The following is a 21638-nucleotide window of genomic DNA, read 5'->3' on the forward strand; positions in this document are numbered from 1 at the left end:
GACAGGGCAGGGCCATGGCTGGGATGGATGGAGGGGGCAAGGCAGGGCCATGGCTGGGATGGATGGATGGATGGATGGATGGATGGATGGATGGATGGATGGATGGATGGGGCAGGGCCATGGCTGGGATGGATGGATGGATGGATGGATGGATGGATGGATGGATGGATGGATGGATGGATGGATGGATGGAGCGGGACCATGGCTGGGATGGATGGACAGGGCAGGGCCATGGCTGGGATGGATGGATGGAGCAGGACCATGGCTGGGATGGACAGGATGGACAGGGCAGGGCCATGGCTGGGATGGATGGATGGAGCAGGACCATGGCTGGGATGGAGGGACAGGGCAGGGCCATGGCTGGGATGGATGGAGGGGGCAAGGCAGGGCCATGGCTGGGATGGATGGATGGATGGATGGATGGATGGATGGATGGATGGATGGATGGATGGGGCAGGGCCATGGCTGGGATGGATGGATGGATGGATGGATGGATGGATGGATGGATGGATGGATGGATGGATGGATGGATGGAGCGGGACCATGGCTGGGATGGATGGACAGGGCAGGGCCATGGCTGGGATGGATGGACAGGACAGGACCATGGCTGGGATGGATGGATGGATGGACAGGGCAGGACCATGGCTGGGATGGATGGACAGGGCAGGACCATGGCTGGGATGGATGGACAGGGCAGGGCCATGGGTGGGATGGACAGGATGGACAGGGCAGAGCCACGGCCAGGATGGATAGGGTAGGGCCATGGCTGGGATGGATGGAGCAGGACCATGGCTGGGATGGATGGACAGGGCAGGGCCATGGCTGGGATGGATGGACAGGGCAGGGCCATGGCTGGGATGGATGGACAGGGCAGGGCCATGGCTGGGATGGATGGATGGACAGGGCAGGGCCATGGCTGGGATGGATGGATGGACAGGGCAGGGCCATGGCTGGGATGGATGGATGGATGGACAGGGCAGGGCCATGGCTGGGATGGGCTGGATGGGGCAGGGCAGTGGAGCCAAGCCCAGATCAGCGCTCGCTCTGCGCTGCACAGCAGAGCTGCCCTGAGCAGCCGCCCTCCGCGGGCCGGGGGCACAGCTCACCCCACCTGGCTCCAGTGGCAGCTCGGCCCTGGCTGTCACAGTGAAGTTCTGTGAACTCTGAAGCCCACACACAGTCTGTGCCCTCAGGGAGGGACCGAGGATTGGAGTCAGTCACTCACAAACCGTGAGTGAGTTCCAGTTATGATGCTCCTACAATGTATGTGGTTCAATTTTGTGCCAAGTTCGCTTACAGAAAAATACATTTCTTCCCTTAAATTTACAGTAGTTAAAACTACACTTGGAATACCATATTACAAAGGGGGAGTTTATTCTCCAACAAAAAGTCTTGGTTCCCTTCTCATTAAACAGAAAAATGGAAGGACTTTAAAAACAATCACCCCAGCACAACACAACTGCCCAGACAAACCCATGTGTGCACAGCCCCCAGGCCTGAACTCCAACCGTTTGTTTTGGTGCTCAAAAAGGCACTTAAAGATAAGAAAACAATTGTATTAAAAACCCACAACAAAACAAAACAAAGGAAAACGAAAGGCAATAATTTAATAGAAAGACACTGGAATTTGTACCGTGTGGTCAAAAGAAGGGAGGAAATAAAACCCCTAATGAAGATGGGTTTGCTCTCAAGTCATCTCAGAAAGCATATAAAAAACAGAAAACTGGCAAAGTAAACGTTCTCCAGGAACTAAATGGAAACAAAAGTAATAATTATTGGCAATGGATACACAGCACTCGTGCCAAATGGGTCCTTCCCTCCCCAGCACAGGTCCCTGACCAGCCCAGCCTGGCTGAGCATCTGCAGCCGCTGCGCCAGGCCGGGCAGTGGCCAGGGGCTGTGCCAGGAAAGGGGGATGATGGAGAAATAAACACCAACATGAACCAATTGTGGTCATCACAAACGCTGAGGACGTTCACAGACAAGCACACACAGCGTCTGCCCTGCCAGAGCGACAGGGAGGGACATGGGCAGAGCTGCTCCCCACGGGCTCTGCGAGGGGTGCCGGCGGCTTCGCTTCCCTTCGGGATTACTATTATTATTACTGGGTTTATTTTTACATTGAGCTACCTACTAAGTGCAAAGATTTGTTGAGTGGCATCGGCTTCATCTAATTTTAGCCTATTTTTGTACAGTTTACAGGTTAACAGTTACTTTCGAGCAGTTAAGCAAGTACAGCAATATTTACAGGGCTGGCAGAGCGGGGCGTGAGGGGACACGAGGGGTGGGCACAGGACGGGCACCAGCCGGTCCCAATGGCATCAGCTCTGTGCCTGGCACACAGGGGCAGCTGTGGGGGGCAGCTGTGGGGGGCAGCTATGGGGTGCAGCTATGGGGTGCAGCTATGGGGGGCAGCTATGGGGTTGGGCAGCTATGGGGTGGGGCAGATATGGGGCGGGGCAGATATGGGGTGCAGCTGTGGAAGTACAAGCATGGAGGTACAGAGGTTCAGGTGTGAATGTACAGGCAGTCTGAGCTGTGAGCTCCCCACAAATCACTGCAGGACTGACAGGTTCTGCCACCCTGCTCAGTGCCTCCACTGCCTTCTGGAAGTCAGGCTGCTTGGCCTGGGGTCCACAGCAGCGCTGGAGAGATGAGGAACATGAAGGGGGGGACAAAGCAAAGCCCCAGGCAGGGCGGGTGGCTGCTGGGTGTCAGGAGGGCCTGCAGGTGTCTTTGCCCAGGCACAGAGCAGCAGGATCAGGAGATAGCAGGGAGGAAGGATGAGCATTAGGAGACATTAGCATGTGGCCATGGGGAAGTGCCAAATCAAACCATGGGGCATTGCATGGCAATCTGTACAAGGAAAAGCTGCAGGAGAAGCACGGAGCATCCTGGATTCAGTGCTTACAGAGGAGTCTGGATTATCACACAGGACCATGCAATCCCCAGCCTTCTGCCTATCTTTTCCTCTGGGTAAGACAAAATGTAGATTCCTTTGCATAAACTCGAACAGTTGTATTGTATGGTACAGTACAGAAAGTGCAAAGTGTCACCCATCAGATCAGTTTTGCATCTGATGCGGTCAAACACGGCTCATGCTTCTCATGCAGAACAACCACTCTGACCCGAGACCCCTCCTCACTGCTCAGGCCTGATTCTTCAGAGACCATTGGGTTGGGTTTGGATTTAAAAAAAAAAAAGGAAAAGGGGAAAGGGAGATGAAGACTCCAAACTCTGTAAGTTACTCCATGCTTTACACAGGTTTGGTCACTAGTCCTTGTTCACCCTGAAAACTTGCAGAGCAGCAGCGTTCCACGGTCGGGGTGCAGCGCAGCGTCCTCCTCCTGCACAGGGTGTGGCACACACACCTCACTCTGTCCCACTCATGGCACTCACTTCACTCCATTCCCATCTGTGGCACACACCCTGCTTTGTCCCTGCTGCCAGGGCACCACGGGCACATGAAGACATCTCAGGATTCAGGACTGGAAAAGCTCCAGCTGGTCGGACACACACGGTCAATGTATGGATTTCCAGCTCTTCTCCACAGCCCAGCAGTGAACAGACCCCACTGTATTCCCATCCCTTTTGTTTTTTCGATGCCAAGAGGTACAGAAAATAAATTCTAGGATGGCCTTGTATTGCTTGACGCACAGCTGCTGCAGCGTGGGCTTCCAGGAGCACACAGCCAGCCTTGGAAACCCAGACCAACCCACTGCCTCAAGAGAGGACATTTCAGAGCCAGTTTCTGAGGTAAATCTACTGTTTTTAAAAGTCACTGAATTCTGTACACTTTGTTTCTACTATATACTTCTACACCGAGTGAGTTCTCCAGTGCCAACACGTAGACCTGCCATCTCCTCCTGCCGTAGGACTGCAAGCTCGGGAAGCGTTTCTGCATGGATGGGGTGCGTGCACACCTATGTACATACACACACACGTATGTACAGCACCAGGCCCGGGCCCCACGCCTGTTTCCTTCCACAGAGGCTCCCCAGCAGGGCTCCGAGCCCGCGCCCGCCCGCCGAGGCTCCCCGCGCCCGCCCCGCTCCCGCCGCGGTCCCCGTGCCCAGCCTACATGGTGCCCGATTTGTCTGCCGAGCTGCTGGGGAAGAGCTTCTCGGTGGGGGGTGACGGCGGGGCTGCCCACCCCCGAGCTGCTGCTGCTGCTGGAGCGGTGCTGCACCACCGGCCGCACCGGCCGCATGGGCGGCGGCCGCAGCTGCGCCCCGGCCAGCCGGGCCGACAGCGCCGGCTTGAAGGTGGTCATCATCTCGGTGGTGGAGCTGCTGCTGCGCCGCATGGCCGCGTCGGGGTCCCGGATCAGGATGGTGTGCAGGGGGCTGGCCGGCTCCGAGTTGGCGGCGCCCATCGGGGGGTTCTTCATGGGCTCCAGCGTGTCCAGCACCACGTCGGGCGCCTGCTTGGCCGTGTTCTGCCTCTCCAGCTCCCGCAGCTCGTTCAGCGCCGTGCTCATGGTCTTCTCGATGTGCTGCGAATGCCAAAGGAGCGTTAGCGCTGTGCCACAGCACCACCTGCACTCCTGCGCTCCACCCCACCACCCTGCCATGAGCATCTGCACAGGGGACCTCTGATCTGAGAGCTCCCAGGGAAAACAGGAGCTTTGGGAGAAGTGTGAAGCCCAAACCGGCTGCACAAGGGTGTCCTATGCTCCCCAGGTCAGCAGGAGCTCAGTCACCAGCTCCAAAGGGCACAAAGGAGCACCAGGAGTGACCAGGTGAACACCAGGAGTGACCAGGTGAACACCAGGAGTGACCAGGTGAGCACCAGGAGTGACCAGGTGAACACCAGGAGTGACCAGGTGAACACCAGGAGTGACCAGGTGAACACCAGGACTGATGGGGTGAACACCAGGAGTGACCAGGTGAACACCAGAGTGACCAGGTGAGCACCAGAGTGACCAGGTGAACACCAGCCTGCTCACACAGCTCCCCCACAGCACTGGGGCTGGCTTTTCCTCACAGAAGAGGCCCCGCAGCCTCTGCTGGATGCACGGGGCCTCTGCTGTCCCTGTGCTCACAGGACGATGGCACGTGGCAGGGACACACACAGGGACGTTTATGGAGTGAGTGGCACAACAGCAGCTCGCCGTGGATATACAAGAGGCAGCAACAAGGCCTGAGGCAGCTGAGCAGAGACTGGCTCCAGTCCCTCACTCCAGGCCCCACAATCTGCCCACAGGGATCCCCCAGAAGGTGATCCAGGGAAATAGCTACTGCCTACAGCTGCAGTGCTGGGGTCTCCTGCACAAATGGAGAGGTCCTAGTTTGACTTTGCTTAAATCCACCTTAACTCAATAAGGCAACTAACTCAGCAAGACCATCAGAGAAGCAATTTAAGGCACCAGAGTCAATTGTTTGGAAAGTCACTCTAGTTAATGCTGTCCTGGTGTAGACAGGCCCTTAATTTTATAACACCTACAAAATGCTCAGTGAGCCTCAGGTAATGTTCAAAGGATCAGCTGCAGGGAAAGAACTATCAAGTTAGCACCAGTTCATTCTATTAATCTCCTAAGCTGATGAGTGAAAATATTCTCCCAGAGAAGCCTCAGGACTCCCAAGCCCAGCAGCCCCACAGGCTTCAAGGTGAAAATTCACATCAGCAGGGTGAGCACCTTTTACAAGAACAAGCCAAGAGAGCTGGGAGTGACAGCGGCAGTGTAACAGCATCGGGGGTGAGGGGGCTCCAGGCACTCCCCAGTGCCCCCAGCTCCCCCTCAGCCTTTTGGTCCCTTCCCAGCCCTCTGACCTCAGCAAGAGCTTCTGCTTCCAGGGATTTCTGATCTCCCAGGCTGCTGTGCCGGGTGGATCCACAGGTCGATCTCAGTGGGTGGCTGTCAGCCAGGGCCTTCCTGTCTGGGAAATTGATGCTGCCCGCGCTGCCGAACGTCGCCATCCTGCGCTTCTCGGGACTCTCCATCCTGCCCCTGTTGAGGGGGATCTTGTGGGGGCTGCTGGGGCAGGCTGCTGCTCGAGGAGGGGTGTCCATGCCAGGCCCCATCCCTCGGGGTGGGCTGTGGGTGTCCCCCCCGCTGCGGCGCCGGGGGATGGCTGCACCATCAGACCTCAACCTCACTCTGCAAAGAACGCAGCACGACAGCAGGTCAGCGTCTGCCAGCCCCACCACACCCCTCAGCCCCGAGCTCAGCTCACACCAAACTCCTTCTGGCTTCAGAAGGCTCATGCATCTTAGCCAGCACCAAGAAAGGGACAGCATCAAATCGTAGGAGTAGCTTGGGTTGGAAGGGACCTCAAAGTTCATCTTGTTTCAACCCCCTGCCATGGGCAGGGACACCTCCACTATCCCAGGCTGCTCAGGGCCCCGCTATATCTTCTGTAAATGTTAAATCCCCATTAGCAGTGCAGATGAAATCCCCTGCAGTGCTTACTAGAGCTTTCCCTCCCATCCTGCCCTACCCCACGCACCGACTGCCCACACCTGCGACAGCAACCACCTCCAGCCACAGGAATATGGGAGTTACCTGCCCATCACTCCCCCAAAGCCATAGTCCATGATATGATCTGTGGGTGACTGGATGTCGTTCTTGGAGGAGGCTTTATCATCCAGCAGTGGCCCGCTGCTCGCCTCGCTGTCGGCCTTCTGGCTCAGGCTGTCGGAGAAGGCGTCATCCCTAGGGAAAGCAAACCTCAGCAGTGACAGGGCTGTGCCATTCCTGGTGCCACGTCCATCTGAACATCAGCACTTCAGCAGCTCCACGCTTTGTTAACAAGGAGCTGCACCAAGGCCACCACTTCCCTTGGGAACAGTGCACCCCCGCCTCCCCATCCCCTGGGATGTGGCTGCCACTGATGACTCCAGACACAGCACTTGGAAGAGAAGCAGCACCTGCCAAGGGCCCTGGGATCTGCTCACAGCCCAGGTGAGCACCCAAACAATCCAGGTAAGGCTGGGTCACACCACACTGGGGAGTCAATGAGAGATGGGGTCCAGGTACACTGAGGTACAGTGTTTAATACTGGTCTTTATCAGCCCAAATGTGAAACAAATGGAACCAATTCATTGAGAGGGATAAATGAACAGGCCCAGACTTCTCACCAAAGTCATTAAACCTCAGCAAAACCAACTGATTATTTCAGGTGACTGAAGTGGACCTTGTGCAAGTATATGATTTTAACAAGCCTCACTTTACTCACATGTCTTGCACCACGATGTACTGGTGGGGAATGAGCCCATCCACCCCGTTGTGTCTCCCTTCCCACCAGTCCTCCGATGCCCGATGGTACAGCAGGAGCGAGGCCCCTTTCTTGAAGGAGAGCTCCCGTGGAGATCGTCCAATGTAGTCAAACTTGGCTATGGCTTCGATCTGCTCCACCTCTGCACAGGAGAGAGGCACAGCGAGAGAGGCAGCTCAGTTCAGCCACACAAGGGAGGCTGAAGCCTCCAGAGCCATCTCACCAGAGCACCAGTGCTGCTGCCTGTCCCCAGAGCACCTCACACTGAGCACAAGCCTTCTTGTTTTCAGACTCATCAATTCCTGTTGCTCCAGGCTTTCTGGGACCTCTCTCAGACTCACAAACTATCAGTAACTGCAAACAGCTCCAAAACAGATGGGGAGCAGCAGCAATCTCCCTCTGTGCATACGGCATCCTCACCCACATTCCCATTTTCCACCTTTGGTTACAGAACCCCATTATCCTCCAGCCTGAGATTTTGTCAAAGCAGTGTCAGATGCTGCAATCAAACCCCACCTTACCTTCTCTTCCCCTTCCTTATCCTGGAGACAGTTTGGCCTGAATTATTGATGAGCAACTAATGCCCCTTTGGGGATCCCCATGGAGATAACGATAGCAGCTCCAGCCAGGCAGCTGCTCTGCACTGTGCCATCTGCAGCACTCTGCCTCACTGTTCCCCACTTTTCCTGATGTGAGCTCTACCAAACACCCATGATTCACAAACTGGGAGCTCAGGGCCCAAAACACAGGAGGGCTGAGGCAGAACTGCACTTGGGAAAGTCATGAGCACACCAGGGTCCTCTTAAGCCTCTGGCCAAGGGAGTGACAGCAGGAGCTGCTGGGGCACCCAGTGGCACCTGTGAAAGAGCCTGGCTCCTACACAGATCTGTTTCCAGCTGGGGAACACTGAATCCTAAAGGAACCATTGCAAACAACTGCAAAGCAGCAACAGTGTCTCTCTCCTCATTCCAGAGTGACCCAGCCTCCCTTGGGTGACAGACTGCTGCCACTCCCCAGCCACCCCTGCCACTGCTGGAACATTAACATGCCCTGATTATCTGAGACAGTGGAGCCTTTCAATCCCCACCTGGAGACGGGCAGACAGAAAATTACAAAGCAAAACAGGGCAAGCCTGGCCAGTTCCTCCAGATCTGCCTTATTCTCACTAAACATGGAACCTTGCTCTGCCTCGTCACTGACGTGTGCCTCATCACTGAGTGTGACCCCACACTGCTCAGGGACCAAACCCACATGGAGGAGGGGACACCAAAGGAGGACACGGGAGATGCTGCATCTGACCCTTGCCCCATTCCAGCCCCACCTGGGACAGGCCAGGCCACTTCAGCAAATTCATCTTCCCCACCTTAAGCAACCCCACATGAGGGCAGAGTGTGTGGGAACACCACAGGGGGATCAATACAGAGTGTTCTGGAGGAAACAGAGCCAGGAGGGCTCCTGCCACAGCCCTGACACAATGCTGGGCTACCACCATGGGGTGTATGCAGGGCAAGGGGGAGAGGGAATATGTAAACCCACAAAATACAGCCACTCCTCTGCTCTACACTTGGCACCACAGTTAATCACTAGGAAAACCCAATCAGAGCCATTAACGTGGCCACCCAAGTGTGAAATTGGCTGCACAGCAGCTCCTTTGCCTCCCTTTGCCAGGCCTGTGGGCTCCTGCCTTGAGCTGAGAGCAAGCCTGGAGCTGCCCAGCCCCACGTGCCCTTCCCTGTGCCTGGAGCCACCCAGCCTTCCCTGTGCCCTTCCCTGTGCCTGGAGCCACCTGGCCTCGTGTGCCCTTCCCTGTGCCCTTCCCTGTGCCCTTCCCTGTGCCTGGAGCCACCTGGCCTCGTGTGCCCTTCCCTGTGCCCTTCCCTGTGCCTGGAGCCACCCAGGCTCACCCCGTGTTCCAGGTGATCCCTTCCTCCTCGGTGCAGTCTCACAAGGCAGATTTGTTCTGCTGAGGCAGGACACAGCCAGGGCAGCAGCAGCTGTCAGAGGCAGAAGGTGCTCAGCACCCCAGGGCCTTTCCAACACAGCAAGCCCTGCCTTGGTTCCCTGTCCCACAGCAGTGCCAGCGGCATTTCCCAAACTCCTGCCTCACAGCTGGTGCTGCTGGCACGTGGGAAGCCCAGGGCTGCCTCCTGCTCCAGCCCAGCCCAGCTCTGCCTTGTGCTCCTGCTCCAGCCCATCACTGCCTCCTGCTCCAGCCCAGCCCAGCCCAGCTCTGCCTCCTGCTCCAGCCCAGCTCTGCCTCCTGCTCCAGCCCAGCCCAGCCCAGCCCAGCTCTGCCTCCTGCTCCAGCCCAGCTCTGCCTCCTGCTCCTGCTCCAGCCCATCACTGCCTCCTGCTCCAGCCCAGCTCTGCCTCCTGCTCCAGCCCATCACTGCCTCCTGCTCCAGCCCAGCTCTGCCTCCAGCTCCAGCCCAGCTCTGCCTCCTGCTCCAGCCCATCACTGCCTCCTGCTCCAGCCCAGCTCTGCCTCCTGCTCCAGCCCATCACTGCCTCCTGCTCCAGCCCAGCCCAGCCCAGCTCTGCCTCCTGCTCCAGCCCATCACTGCCTCCTGCTCCAGCCCAGCTCTGCCTCCTGCTCCAGCCCAGCCCAGCTCTGCCTCCTGCTCCAGCCCAGCTCTGCCTCCTGCTCCAGCCCAGCCCAGCCCAGCTCTGCCAGCAGCCAGCCCGTGCAGCCTCTGCCCTGCAGTGCTTGCTGCTCTCCTGCAAGCACAGCTCTGCTGCACAGAGCCAGCCCCTGCTCATGTCCTGCTCACCATCGTCGCTGGTGTGTGGCTCTGTCCCGTTGTCGTGGTCCACCTCATCGATGGTGCCCGGCTCGCTGTGTGGGCTGTCACTGCAGGGAACACAGCGGTGTCACACAGAGAATGACACCAAAGCACCCAGCACACCTAACGCTGCCCGGGGTGCTGGAGTCCCCATCTCTGGAGCTGTACAAGAAACAACTGGACGTGTCTAGGTGATAAGGTGGTGTTTGGTCAAAGATTGGACTCAGCCTTGGAGGTCTTTCCCAGCCTAACTAATTCTGTGATTTGTGACTCTCTGATGCTATGATTTCTAATCACAGCAGATCCCAAACAGAGAACAGCAGACACACCACGGTCACCAGGCCCAGAATGTCACATTCTGCTGGCTCTTGTGTCCTTAGCAGAGTTTGGCAAAATTAACACAAAGTGACACCAAGTTAAATGTCCCATTCCCTAATTCACAGTGAGCTTTTGCTCCTCTGCTGCACCAGGAAGGAGGGTGGCATATGACTAGTGTCAGGCATGGTGAGGTCTCAGGAATGGATGAAACTTGTAGAAAATCAGTTCAAGTCTGTTTCTGATCTTGGTTTGTTAAACCCAGACCTGAATGCTTGGTTAGAATTCCAGCAACAAAGGGAACTGGAAGGTTTGGGTTAACCTTGGGCCAAAGGATTTCATCCAACCAGAAAATTATGATGGAACTATGGGTCCTTACTCAAAATTTCCAGCCTAGTATAAATTTGGATAGAATTTACCTAAAATTCTGTTTTGCTGAACACACTTCTGTGGATCTGCAGCTCAAAAAATTTTCCTCAGTATTAGTATTTGCACTGGAAAAAGTTTCCTCTGATGTTTTTTACCAAGGTTTATAACTTATGAGTAAGCACAAGAAAATGAAACACCTGGTGAAACTGTCTGTTTTGACTGGTAAGATTAAATCAAATGCTTCAGTGTGCAAGAGCCTCTTGGCCTGATGAAGGTGTTTGTAGGCAGGAACCCTGCAGAGCTCACCAGTACTCCTCCCCTCCGGTCATGCACTTCTCGTAGACAGGCCCTTCCAGCTCTCGGTGGCTGGGGAAGATGCCCTCGTGGTGAATGATGATGGTTTTGATGACCTCATTGACATGGGCCTGGCAGGACACCGGATCCTGCCCGTCAGGAATGTGCATCAGCGTGGGCCCGAAGCAGATGGCCAGGTTGTAGGGATCCATCATGTTCTCATCACTGTACTGTGACAAGCTGCAAGCACACGAGTGAGGGAGCTGCCGTGCCTGGCTGGGAACAGCTGCCAGCACAGCCCCAGCGCCCCGGGCTGCCCCTCCCGGGCACACAGCCACCAGGCTGGGCAACAACCAAAGCACAGCTGCCCATGGCAACACCACAAAGGGCTCATGCAGCAAAGCCCGGGCAAAAGGGACAGCAAGGAGGAACTTGGTGAAGCAGGAAAACAGACTCACTGGTTAAGGAAAGCAAAGAGGTATCTCATGACCACGATGACAGCCCGAGGCAGAGTGACAATGATCTGCTGGATCTGGTGCACTCTCTCTGTAGGGTTCTCAATTTCTGGAACACATAAATAGAAAGCACATCTTTAAAAACCTTTTCAGGACCAGACAGCTCAGCACCAGAGGGACTTGTCCCAGATCTAGTGGCCCAGTAAGCAAGGAAAACAAAAGCCTGTCTCCAGAGGTCATCCGTGAGCTTGGTACTGAGATGCAGGAAGAGAATGGGGGACACTGATGCTCCAGCAGGGAACTCTTCTGTTCAGATGCAGTACCAACAGCAAATAAAGACATTTCCATGGGCTTATTTTTAAAAGAAATGTTTATGCATTATTCATTTCATTCCTCAACAACTCCTCTGTTCCTCAAAAGCCTGAGTCAATGTGGCACTGAAAACAGAGCGCTGCTTGATTTTCTAGGGCAGATTTTTAAATGAGGTTCTTATTCAGGTTACCCTTCTGAGTTATGCACTGGATCCTTCAGAGCCCCTCCATTCCTGTCTCCTATTGCTCTGAATAGGAACTAGAAATTCCTAGGAAATAGGTTAGCTGAACCAGTGCTGAGTCAGTACTTTGAGATTCACTGCTCTCCACAGGAGTGCAGAGCTCAGAGCTGCCATCAGACTTCCCTTGTCTGTCTCGTGTGCTGTGCTGCTTTACACATCAAAACTGTATTTCCTAAATCTACCACATAAAACAACTGTTCTTGAGAAATCAGAACACATTCTTCTGCTCTGGAACAAGCCCATCCCTGTGCCAGTGCCCTCCAGGTATCACCTCAGCATCACTAGACCCCAGCAGTTATGAACATGCACACTCAGAAGGGGTGAAAGCACCACGGGCAGTGAACCTGAGACAAGACCTTGAGCAGTTCCCCCACTGGTGCCCCTACAGCTGAGACACCCCAACCCCAAACAACCCCAGCATCTCTCCTGTAACCTGTAGCCAAAATGGGCAGCACTTCCATCACCTCTGAAACATCAAGCTCATTTTGCCTCCTTTGTTCCCCCCAGAGAAGTCATTTCCCCTCTCTGTCCCCGCAGTGCTGCCGGTGCACACTCCTGACATCCCAACAGCTCCCACTGCCCACGTGCCACCCTCCCCAGAGCAGAAACCCCTGTCTGCAAGCTCAGGTGCACCTGCCCCCATTCAGTGCTTCTCTCATCCCACCCACTTCTCCACAAAGAGCTGCCACATGTACTTACTTATAGTAGATATCAAATCTTGAAACCTTTCCTTAGGAAAGAGGGGGTTTTCCAGTCCTCGGAAATACAGCTTCAAGACTCCAGCCACTGAGTTAATGTCTCTTTCATTCTGATCATCAGCAAGGGGGTCTTCACCTGCCCAGAGAAAAGGTTTTGTATGCATCATCACCATCAAGCTGGACTAACACAAGTGGTTTTCCTCGTTTAGTGGAATACCCAAATTTCCCAGGGTTCAGAAACCCTCCTCATGTGCAACTTGCAATGCTGATTTTTCCTGAAAACCAGTTTTACTGGAGGATTTCAAACCTTTCCTGAGGACAAGGATGGTATTTGTTGTTTCTCCTTCACCATTTCCAGCCCAGCTCATTTTTTCCATTTCCAGCACCAGCCCGGAAAGCTGAGGAGGTCTGAACAACAGTGAGTGAGAGCCTGAGAGGACAGGCTTGGCTGGAGGATACAACTGCACCTCTGGAATGGACCCAGTGGTTCTGGATAGCTCTGTACTGACTTAAATCTGTGAAAGGATCTCAGTGCCCCCAAGATTTGGATACTAATTAATCTTAAATTTGATGTGCAAATCCTCTACCCTTTGACAATCCTAACACTGCCTTATCCATTGGCCCATCCACCTTCATCCTGATCCTTCCAATGCTGCTGAAGGATTAAGGGTCACTATTCCCAGCAGGACTGTCCCTGTCACAGCTCCCCTCCACTCAGGGCTGCTTTCCCTTTCTCACTGGCCTGGCATCCTGAGTGATTTTCCCAACGGATTCACTGGTGAGACCTCCACAGCCAGCCCTGGCACCAGGTCCAGGGGGGAATGCTGCACCTCCCTTGGCAGACTGCTGCAGGAATCAAGGATTCCTAGCAAACTCTTTTATGCTTTTGTGATTTAATGACCGTGGAAAAGACCTCTGCACATACCCCTACTTCTCATACTCCTTCCCTGGGTGACTCCTCGCTACTGCCAGAGACATGACACTGAGAAACCCAGAAGGGATAAAACCTGCTTGTGTCTCATAGCAGAAATGGCTTTACCACAGGCTTTACACCATGGCTAATGCACCCAGCACACAGCACCTCCCACCAAGGATCCCTGCTCAGGCAGGACATCCTGCTGTACCTGCTCACCCCAGCTACACACCTCTCTCAAACGAGTTCTTGATGTCATTGACTTCCACCTGGGAGCCAGGGACTCTGAAGATGCCCTGTTGCTGGAGGCCTGGAAGAGAATAATGCTTTAGGAGAGATTTCTGGAACTGCTGGGCAATACCTGCAGGTAAAAACAGCAGAACCCCAGGAGTTGATGCACCAGACAGGCTTGGACCAAGCAGGGACAGCCTGCTGCACCTCACTTCTGCTCATGTTCTCCAACCAAGGCCCCCAGATCAAGGTGCTGAAAGGGCTCATGGCCTGAGTGAACAATTTAACCCGGGCATGTGCTAATAAAACCTCACCATCTGCCAGTCATCCAATGCTGCCCCACAGCCATTGCCATGGGAATTCTAACCCCAGCCCATGGAGAATGGACTGCAGGCAGCCCTGGGAATCTCTGCTGGCTCTCACTGCTCACTCAAGTCCTTTTCTCCTTGGCAGGTTTCTGTGGCTGTACGGAGCCAACTTACCATACAGATTGATGTAGCGGATGCAGCTTTCTACAACAAGTGGAATGGCCTGTCCTGAATCCTTCAGGAAAGGAAAGGAAGAAGACAAAAAATTACTGGTTTGTTGCTAACAAATAGACCATGGGAAATGCATTAAAGATTGTAAAACCAGAGATTTGAAAATTAGTGGTGTGGAGTTTAGTAAGAGGACAGGCAGGGAAAGGAGGTGTTACAAACACAGAGCCATCGAATGCGCTGAGGATACTGTGTGCAGCCAAAAACGCACAAGAAAGCCGTCACTAAGGTGTGTGAAACATTGCTGCTCCCTGTCTGGCTCAGACAGGAGACTGCCATGAGGGATCACAGCTATTCCACCCCAAAGGTGGAATGCTGAGCTGAAATAAAACTTGTGCTATTCCTGGCTAATGGAATAAGCTTCCTATAATAAAGCTGTATTCCTATAATACAGCTTATAACAGTATTTCCACCAAAGGATAGAGCCATTGTCAGCAGGTGCTAAAAAACCCAACGAACACCACTGTGTATGGAGTGAAGTGCCTGAGTCTGAACCAGTGGTGAGTTCTGGCTTCCCCCCAGGCCCCTTGTGGCAAAAGCTCAAGCCAGACACGGGCCATGTCTGACAGCCCAAGCAGACACATTTCTCTTTGGGATTCTGGTTGTTCTTCCAGCAGAGCACAGTGGCATCTCTGGGCAATTCCCTCCATCTCGTAGATGGGCCTCCAGTAAATACCTGATTCCTCGTTCGCGCATTCCTCCTTCCTCTGAGCACACAAAAGAGCAGCAGAGTGGAAAAAAGAGAACAGATTAAGCAGGGATAAGTTCAGTTAGAGGTAAGCATCTCCTTGGGAGGCCATGAACGCTCAAATGCAATGGCAGCTTAGCGAGGGCCAACACAGGCCTTTGGGCTGTCCCCTCCTTCCCAAACCCCTTCGGCACACGCTGCACCCCAGCCTGGTGGCCTGCAGCGACAGCCTCTCGGATTCCTCCCTGTCTGAACCCCTGGCGTTCCCAGGAGCCCCAGGACAGGGACAGACCCTGCCTGGGGCACAGGCTCTGAGGGGGGCACTGGGCAGCCAGCAATGGCCCAGCTGCCTGTGAGGCTGCACACCCCAAGGGGTCTCTGCTAGCACGGGACACTCCTGGGCAGATAGATTTCTGGAGCAGGTAATTCCTCCTTCTCAGTGCTGAACAGGCTGGGATTTAATGAGCATCACTTTTTTAAAAACCAGTTTAAGTCAGGAGTAATCACAAATCCTAATGGGATTACAGGCTTTGCCAGCAGGGCCAGCACTCTCCGTGCTGGCGCTGTGTACAGACACTGCCCTCGGGCTTAGGGCTGAGCTGAGGGAATAAACCCCAGCCAGATGATGCCTATTAGACACCTAATCCAACAGTTTGTCTTTAGTGCTTCCTAAAGTGTTCTCACTGAAGCTTTCTCCAGAGCAGGATTACAGGACAGCACCTGGCAGTGGCTGGCAGGGGATGAGCCAGCTGGGCTGGTCCTTACGGATGGATTTGTGTGCCAGGCTGAGGATCACCTGTCTGCCCTCCAACACAGCCACACATACAACAGCATTTCTACCCCAGGCTGGCAGTCCTTGAAAGTGGGAGACACTTTCTGGGGTCACTGTATCTTCCTTCTCCATCTCTTTGGATGACCACCAAAATGTGGTCCCATTTCCATTCCATCATGTAGAAAAGAGTAAGGGGGGTGTGTCTGTTGCTCCTTTGAGGGCTGGGCTGAGCTTGTGTAATCTTTCTTCTCAGGATGGGTAGGAGCAGCAGGACAATGAGGACACTCATCCAGGACTGCCTCACTGCACGTGGGTGCACATACTCCACGGGTGGGGTCTGGAGCACCAAGCTGATGGGACAGGGACACCAGGAACGCACGAGGGCAGCTACGGAGAGAAATCATCACCGAGGCAAAGCCGTGCTGGCCACACCAGCTGGGTGCACATGAGCCACGGGGACCCCCTGAGGATGGCAAGCAGCCAGGACAGGAAAGCCACCATTCCATTCCCAGCATTCACAGACACTCCTGCAAGCCAGCAAGTACCTTAATGAATGTTTCCATATTGCCGTTAAAGAGCTTATGATTATAGACTGAGAGAGGCCTAGGTCTCCTCATTTTCTGTGGCTTAGGGGGAAGACATGGGGGCCTGGGAGAAAATGGAACAAAATAAATCAACAGAACACCAACATAAATGCAATGACAGGGTGAGATCTCACAGGTTATAACTGAAAATAAGAAATCAAACAGAAAAGTCCCTCTGTGAGGATTTCACGTGCAGCCACTCTCACTGGTGTGTCCCACACAGACACCACTCCAGCAGGAAACCAACGGCATTGGTGGTCAGCTGGAGTTAACTCCTGCCTCCCACCTCCAGCTCAGCACTCCCTCAGCCTGAAGAGGCACCAAGAGCAGCTTGGAGGAGAGGAGATATATCCAAAATAAACCACAGCCACCCCAGAAAACACTGGGGTATTCCTGTTCGTTCCTAAACAGATTTTGTTCTGCTCACAGAGAGAGGCCAGAATGAGGACAGTGGGAACACCTCCACCCTCCTGTACCTAACTCCTGTTTGGAATCCCAGGGATGGGGATGACCCTCCCACTGCTAGTGATGAAGAAGCCAGAGAAGCCTCTGACAGGTTTCAGTGCAGTACTGAGGACCCTGGAAGGCTACTTTCATTAATGCTATTCCCAGTCCAATTCCTCTAGATAATGAAGGACATTCAGTGTCTAGCTCTAGAAAAACACCACAAAATCCCAAACAGATTTCTGCCCTGCCCTCTGCCGCAAGCACAGCTGCAAACACCCACAAAACTGGGTGCTGGGATGCAGAGTTCTCACAGAATGGACATGGACACGGACACTTCACACAGAGCTCGGTGCAGAGGGGACAGCAGGGGTCTGCTGGCTCCCTAATCAGATGCCTCTAACTAAGCAACTTGACTCCACACTCCTACAGCTTCCAGCCATTCCTTGGAGTGTAACTGAGGGGCAGAGGTGACTGCTGCCCCTTGGGGCACCCAGCCCTGCCCCACACACGGCAGGGACCATGTCTGCAGCCCCCAGACAGCACCCTGCACTCACCCCCGGGGTGTCAGGGAAGCTCTGTGACCAGAGGCACCAGTGACAGCCGTGACAGCTGATGTGGCAGAGAGCAGGGCCATGGCCAGCTCCTCAGAGTGCCCCAAACTGCACAGGAGCACAGCCCCTGCTCTCTGAACATCCCTCTCTGTCCCTGGAGTGTCCCACACCACACAGGAGCACAGCCCCTGCTCTCTGAACATCCCTCTCTGTCCTCAGAGTTCCCCACACCACACAGGAGCACAGCCCCTGCTCTCTGAACATCCCCCTCTGTCCCTGGAGTGTCCCACACCACACAGGAGCACAGCCCCTGCTCTCTGAACATCCCCCTCTGTCCCTGGAGTGTCCCACACCACACAGGAGCACAGCCCCTGCTCTCTGAACATCCCCCTCTGTCCCTGGAGTGTCCCACACCACACAGGAGCACAGCCCCTGCTCTCTGAACATCCCCCTCTGTCCTCAGAGTGCCCCACACCTCACAGGAGCACAGCCCCTGCTCTCTGCAGGTCCCTCTCTGTCCTCAGAGTGCCCCACACCACACAGGAGCACAGCCCCTGCTCTCTGAACATCCCTCTCTGTCCTCAGAGTTCCCCACACCACACAGGAGCACAGCCCCTGCTCTCTGAACATCCCCCTCTGTCCCTGGAGTGTCCCACACCACACAGGAGCACAGCCCCTGCTCTCTGAACATCCCCCTCTGTCCCTGGAGTGTCCCACACCACACAGGAGCACAGCCCCTGCTCTCTGAACATCCCCCTCTGTCCCTGGAGTGCCCCACACCACACAGGAGCACAGCCCCTGCTCTCTGAACATCCCTCTCTGTCCTCAGAGTGTCCCACACCACACAGGAGCACAGCCCCTGCTCTCTGAACATCCCTCTCTGTCTCTGGAGTGTCCCACACCACACAGGAGCACAGCCCCTGCTCTCTGAACATCCCTCTCTGTCCCTGGAATGTCCCACACCACACAGGAGCACAGCCCCTGCTCTCTGAACATCCCTCTCTGTCCCTGGAGTGTCCCACACCACACAGGAGCACAGCCCCTGCTCTCTGAACATCCCCCTCTGTCCCTGGAGTGCCCCACACCACACAGGAGCACAGCCCCTGCTCTCTGAACATCCCTCTCTGTCCTCAGAGTGTCCCACACCACACAGGAGCACAGCCCCTGCTCTCTGAACATCCCTCTCTGTCCTCAGAGTGTCCCACACCACACAGGAGCACAGCCCCTGCTCTCTGAACATCCCTCTCTGTCTCTGGAGTGTCCCACACCACACAGGAGCACAGCCCCTGCTCTCTGCAGGTCCCCCTCTGTCCCTGGAGTGTCCCACACCACACAGGAGCACAGCCCCTGCTCTCTGAACATCCCTCTCTGTCCTCAGAGTGCCCCACACCACACAGGAGCACAGCCCCTGCTCTCTGAACATCCCTCTCTGTCCTCAGAGTGCCCCACACCACACAGGAGCACAGCCCCTGCTCTCTGCAGGTCCCTCTCTGTCCCTGGAGTGTCCCACACCACACAGGAGCACAGCCCCTGCTCTCTGAACATCCCTCTCTGTCCCTGGAGTGTCCCACACCACACAGGAGCACAGCCCCTGCTCTCTGAACATCCCTCTCTGTCCTCAGAGTGTCCCACACCACACAGGAGCACAGCCCCTGCTCTCTGAACATCCCTCTCTGTCCTCAGAGTGTCCCACACCACACAGGAGCACAGCCCCTGCTCTCTGAACATCCCTCTCTGTCTCTGGAGTGTCCCACACCACACAGGAGCACAGCCCCTGCTCTCTGAACATCCCTCTCTGTCCCTGGAGTGTCCCACACCACACAGGAGCACAGCCCCTGCTCTCTGAACATCCCCCTCTGTCCTCAGAGTGTCCCACACCACACAGGAGCACAGCCCCTGCTCTCTGAACATCCCTCTCTGTCCCTGGAGTGTCCCACACCACACAGGAGCACAGCCCCTGCTCTCTGCAGGTCCCCCTCTGTCCTCAGAGTGTCCCACACCACACAGGAGCACAGCCCCTGCTCTCTGAACATCCTTCTCTGTCCCTGGAGTGTCCCACACCTCACAGGAGCACAGCCCCTGCTCTCTGAACATCCCTCTCTGTCCCTGGAGTGCCCCACACCACACAGGAGCACAGCCCCTGCTCTCTGCAGGTCCCTCTCTGTCCCTGGAGTGTCCCACACCACACAGGAGCACAGCCCCTGCTCTCTGCAGGTCCCTCTCTGTCCCTGGAGTGTCCCACACCACACAGGAGCACAGCCCCTGCTCTCTGCAGGTCCCTCTCTGTCCCTGGAGTGTCCCACACCACACAGGAGCACAGCCCCTGCTCTCTGCAGGTCCCTCTCTGTCCCTGGAGTGTCCCACACCACACAGGAGCACAGCCCCTGCTCTCTGCAGGTCCCTCTCTGTCCTGGCAGAGCCTCGGGGCCTGCCCTGACGCCCTCGGCCTGGTGCCGGCGGCCTGAGGCGCCTCCTTCCTGCCTGGCAAGGCTGCCCAGGCTGCACCATCTGCTTCACCACCTCTAACAGGGAACGGAGCTTTATTTTATCAAACACAAACAAGGCTGGAACAAGCTCACACACAGAGAGGCTGTGCATGTTCCAGGGAGCTGCTGGAGGCCTTGCTGGCCTGGTCTCTCTGTCAGAACACCAGCACACTCCTCGTGAGCCACTGGAGCTCTGTGGAGCTGCTTCACGGGCTGGACACGGATCAAAGCCTCCTCTCGGTCACATCTACCCCAGCCCTAGCTCCTGCAGCAGAGGGATGAAGTCTGTGATCCAGGTGTGCTCTGCACTCAAAGGTAAAGCAGCCAGAGCTGGGACAGGATTTCAGGGACATACTGAAGTCCTCAAAGGAAGAGGGATGGCAGGGAGTGAGTGGGCACCCTCGTGTCACCCTGACTGAACACAACCCCATCTCAGCTACACTCCAGGGCACTGCACCGTGCTGACAAAGCACATCCAGGCACATCAGAGCCAGCCAGCCAGAAACCACACTGCAGCAGAACCAAGGGCTGCTTGCCATCCCCCCGACCCCAGCACTCCAGGCCATGCAGCTGGGAAGCAGGATGTGTGGCACAGGGGGGCTGGGGGTGGGTAACTGAACCCCACCGAGCTGCACCAGTAGCAAAGCAAACCCCCCTTCCCACAGCCCCTCCTGCCAGCACCAGCCCTCCCCAGGAGCAAGCAAGGGGAAGAACGTGCTCACCTGGTTGTTCCACACTCAGCTCTTTCACCTGTAAGAAACACAAGTTCCCGTCATCCCTCCACATCAGCCACCACCAAAGGACTGCAGAGCACAGCTGTGCAGCTGCTCACACCCCCACTGCTGGTTCCTACACCCCAAGGAATTGCTTATGGCAGAGAGAAGCTGCATTTGGGGAGGAGAGATGCCCACCTGGTGCCCCCACCATTAAAAGACAGATTAGAAATCTAGAGGGAGAAGATTAGAATCTTCTAGGGGAGAAGAGGGAGAGGAAGAAAAGCGGCAGAGGGTGGGAGTCAGTGGCAATCTCTGCTGCTGGAGAAGTAACCCAGCACTTCAGCACACAGTATCAGATTCAAAGAGATTTCTCTATGTGCACTGCCAAAGAAAAGCGGGAAGAGTAATCCAAGGAAATCATGATTTTGCAAGTCACTGGTTAGCCTGAGCAGCAGCAGCCAGGCACAGAACCATCAGGAGAACACACACAGGTGAGGCTGACAGATGACACATGGTTTAAACCCTCTCAGGTGACTGGAGAATCCTCCCCGGACCTGACCCCAACTCACCTTCTCCCAGAGTTTGCTTCAGCAGGTCGTGTTTAGCCTGGAGCTTTGTGATGAGGTTACTGCCATTCAGATACTCCTTAAATTTCTGGAATTAAAGAGCACACAGGGTGGGTTAAGCACCGCAGCCCCTGACGGACATTCACTGCTGCACCACAGGGATCAGCAGGGTCCAATCACTTCTCCCTGCCCCAGCCACTGCCCTGATGGTCTCATTAGCCTGGTCTCCTTGGAGCTGCCCCTCCTGCCTGGGAACGCAGGGAGAGACAAAGAGTTCAAAGCTGGCTTTCTTTTGTCAGGCTTCTGGGAATGGCCTAGGAAATCAAAGAGGCTTTCCCTGCACTGCCAAGGCTTTGCCTCTGTGCAAACCAACAAAGCCAAGCAAGAACTCCCAGTGCCTGAGCCCTCCCAGGCAGGGACTGCCAGGTGCTCCACGCAGCAGGTGACACTGTGCAGAACAACTG

The 21638-nt window shown here is 55.3% G+C and overlaps 1 protein-coding gene across 4 annotated transcripts in view; it reads right to left on the bottom strand.

The window, feature by feature from the left end:
• Positions 1–1587: 1587 nt before the first annotated feature.
• Positions 1588–21638, bottom strand: part of SRGAP3 (SLIT-ROBO Rho GTPase activating protein 3) — an 80215-nt gene continuing 60164 nt past the window's right edge. Inside the window, exons 10-22 of one of the 4 annotated variants that reach the window (XM_058845418.1) lie at positions 21178–21262; positions 20615–20642; positions 15041–15071; positions 14311–14371; positions 13830–13907; positions 12686–12820; positions 11437–11542; positions 10991–11218; positions 9989–10068; positions 7179–7359; positions 6506–6655; positions 5773–6100; positions 1588–4495 (exon numbers count right to left, since the gene is read on the bottom strand). In XM_058845418.1, the coding sequence (XP_058701401.1) occupies positions 3779–4495; positions 5773–6100; positions 6506–6655; positions 7179–7359; positions 9989–10068; positions 10991–11218; positions 11437–11542; positions 12686–12820; positions 13830–13907; positions 14311–14371; positions 15041–15071; positions 20615–20642; positions 21178–21262 (2208 nt within the window). In that variant the 3' untranslated portion in view covers positions 1588–3778. Of the gene's footprint in view, positions 4496–5772; positions 6101–6501; positions 6656–7178; positions 7360–9988; positions 10069–10990; positions 11219–11436; positions 11543–12685; positions 12821–13829; positions 13908–14310; positions 14372–15040; positions 15072–16369; positions 16473–20614; positions 20643–21177; positions 21263–21638 lie in introns of those variants that run through there. The other 3 variants (XM_058845417.1, XM_058845419.1, XR_009278315.1) reach the window with 3 other exon arrangements.

This window comes from Poecile atricapillus, chromosome 9, assembly GCF_030490865.1.
Source record: "Poecile atricapillus isolate bPoeAtr1 chromosome 9, bPoeAtr1.hap1, whole genome shotgun sequence".
NCBI lineage: Eukaryota > Metazoa > Chordata > Aves > Passeriformes > Paridae > Poecile > Poecile atricapillus.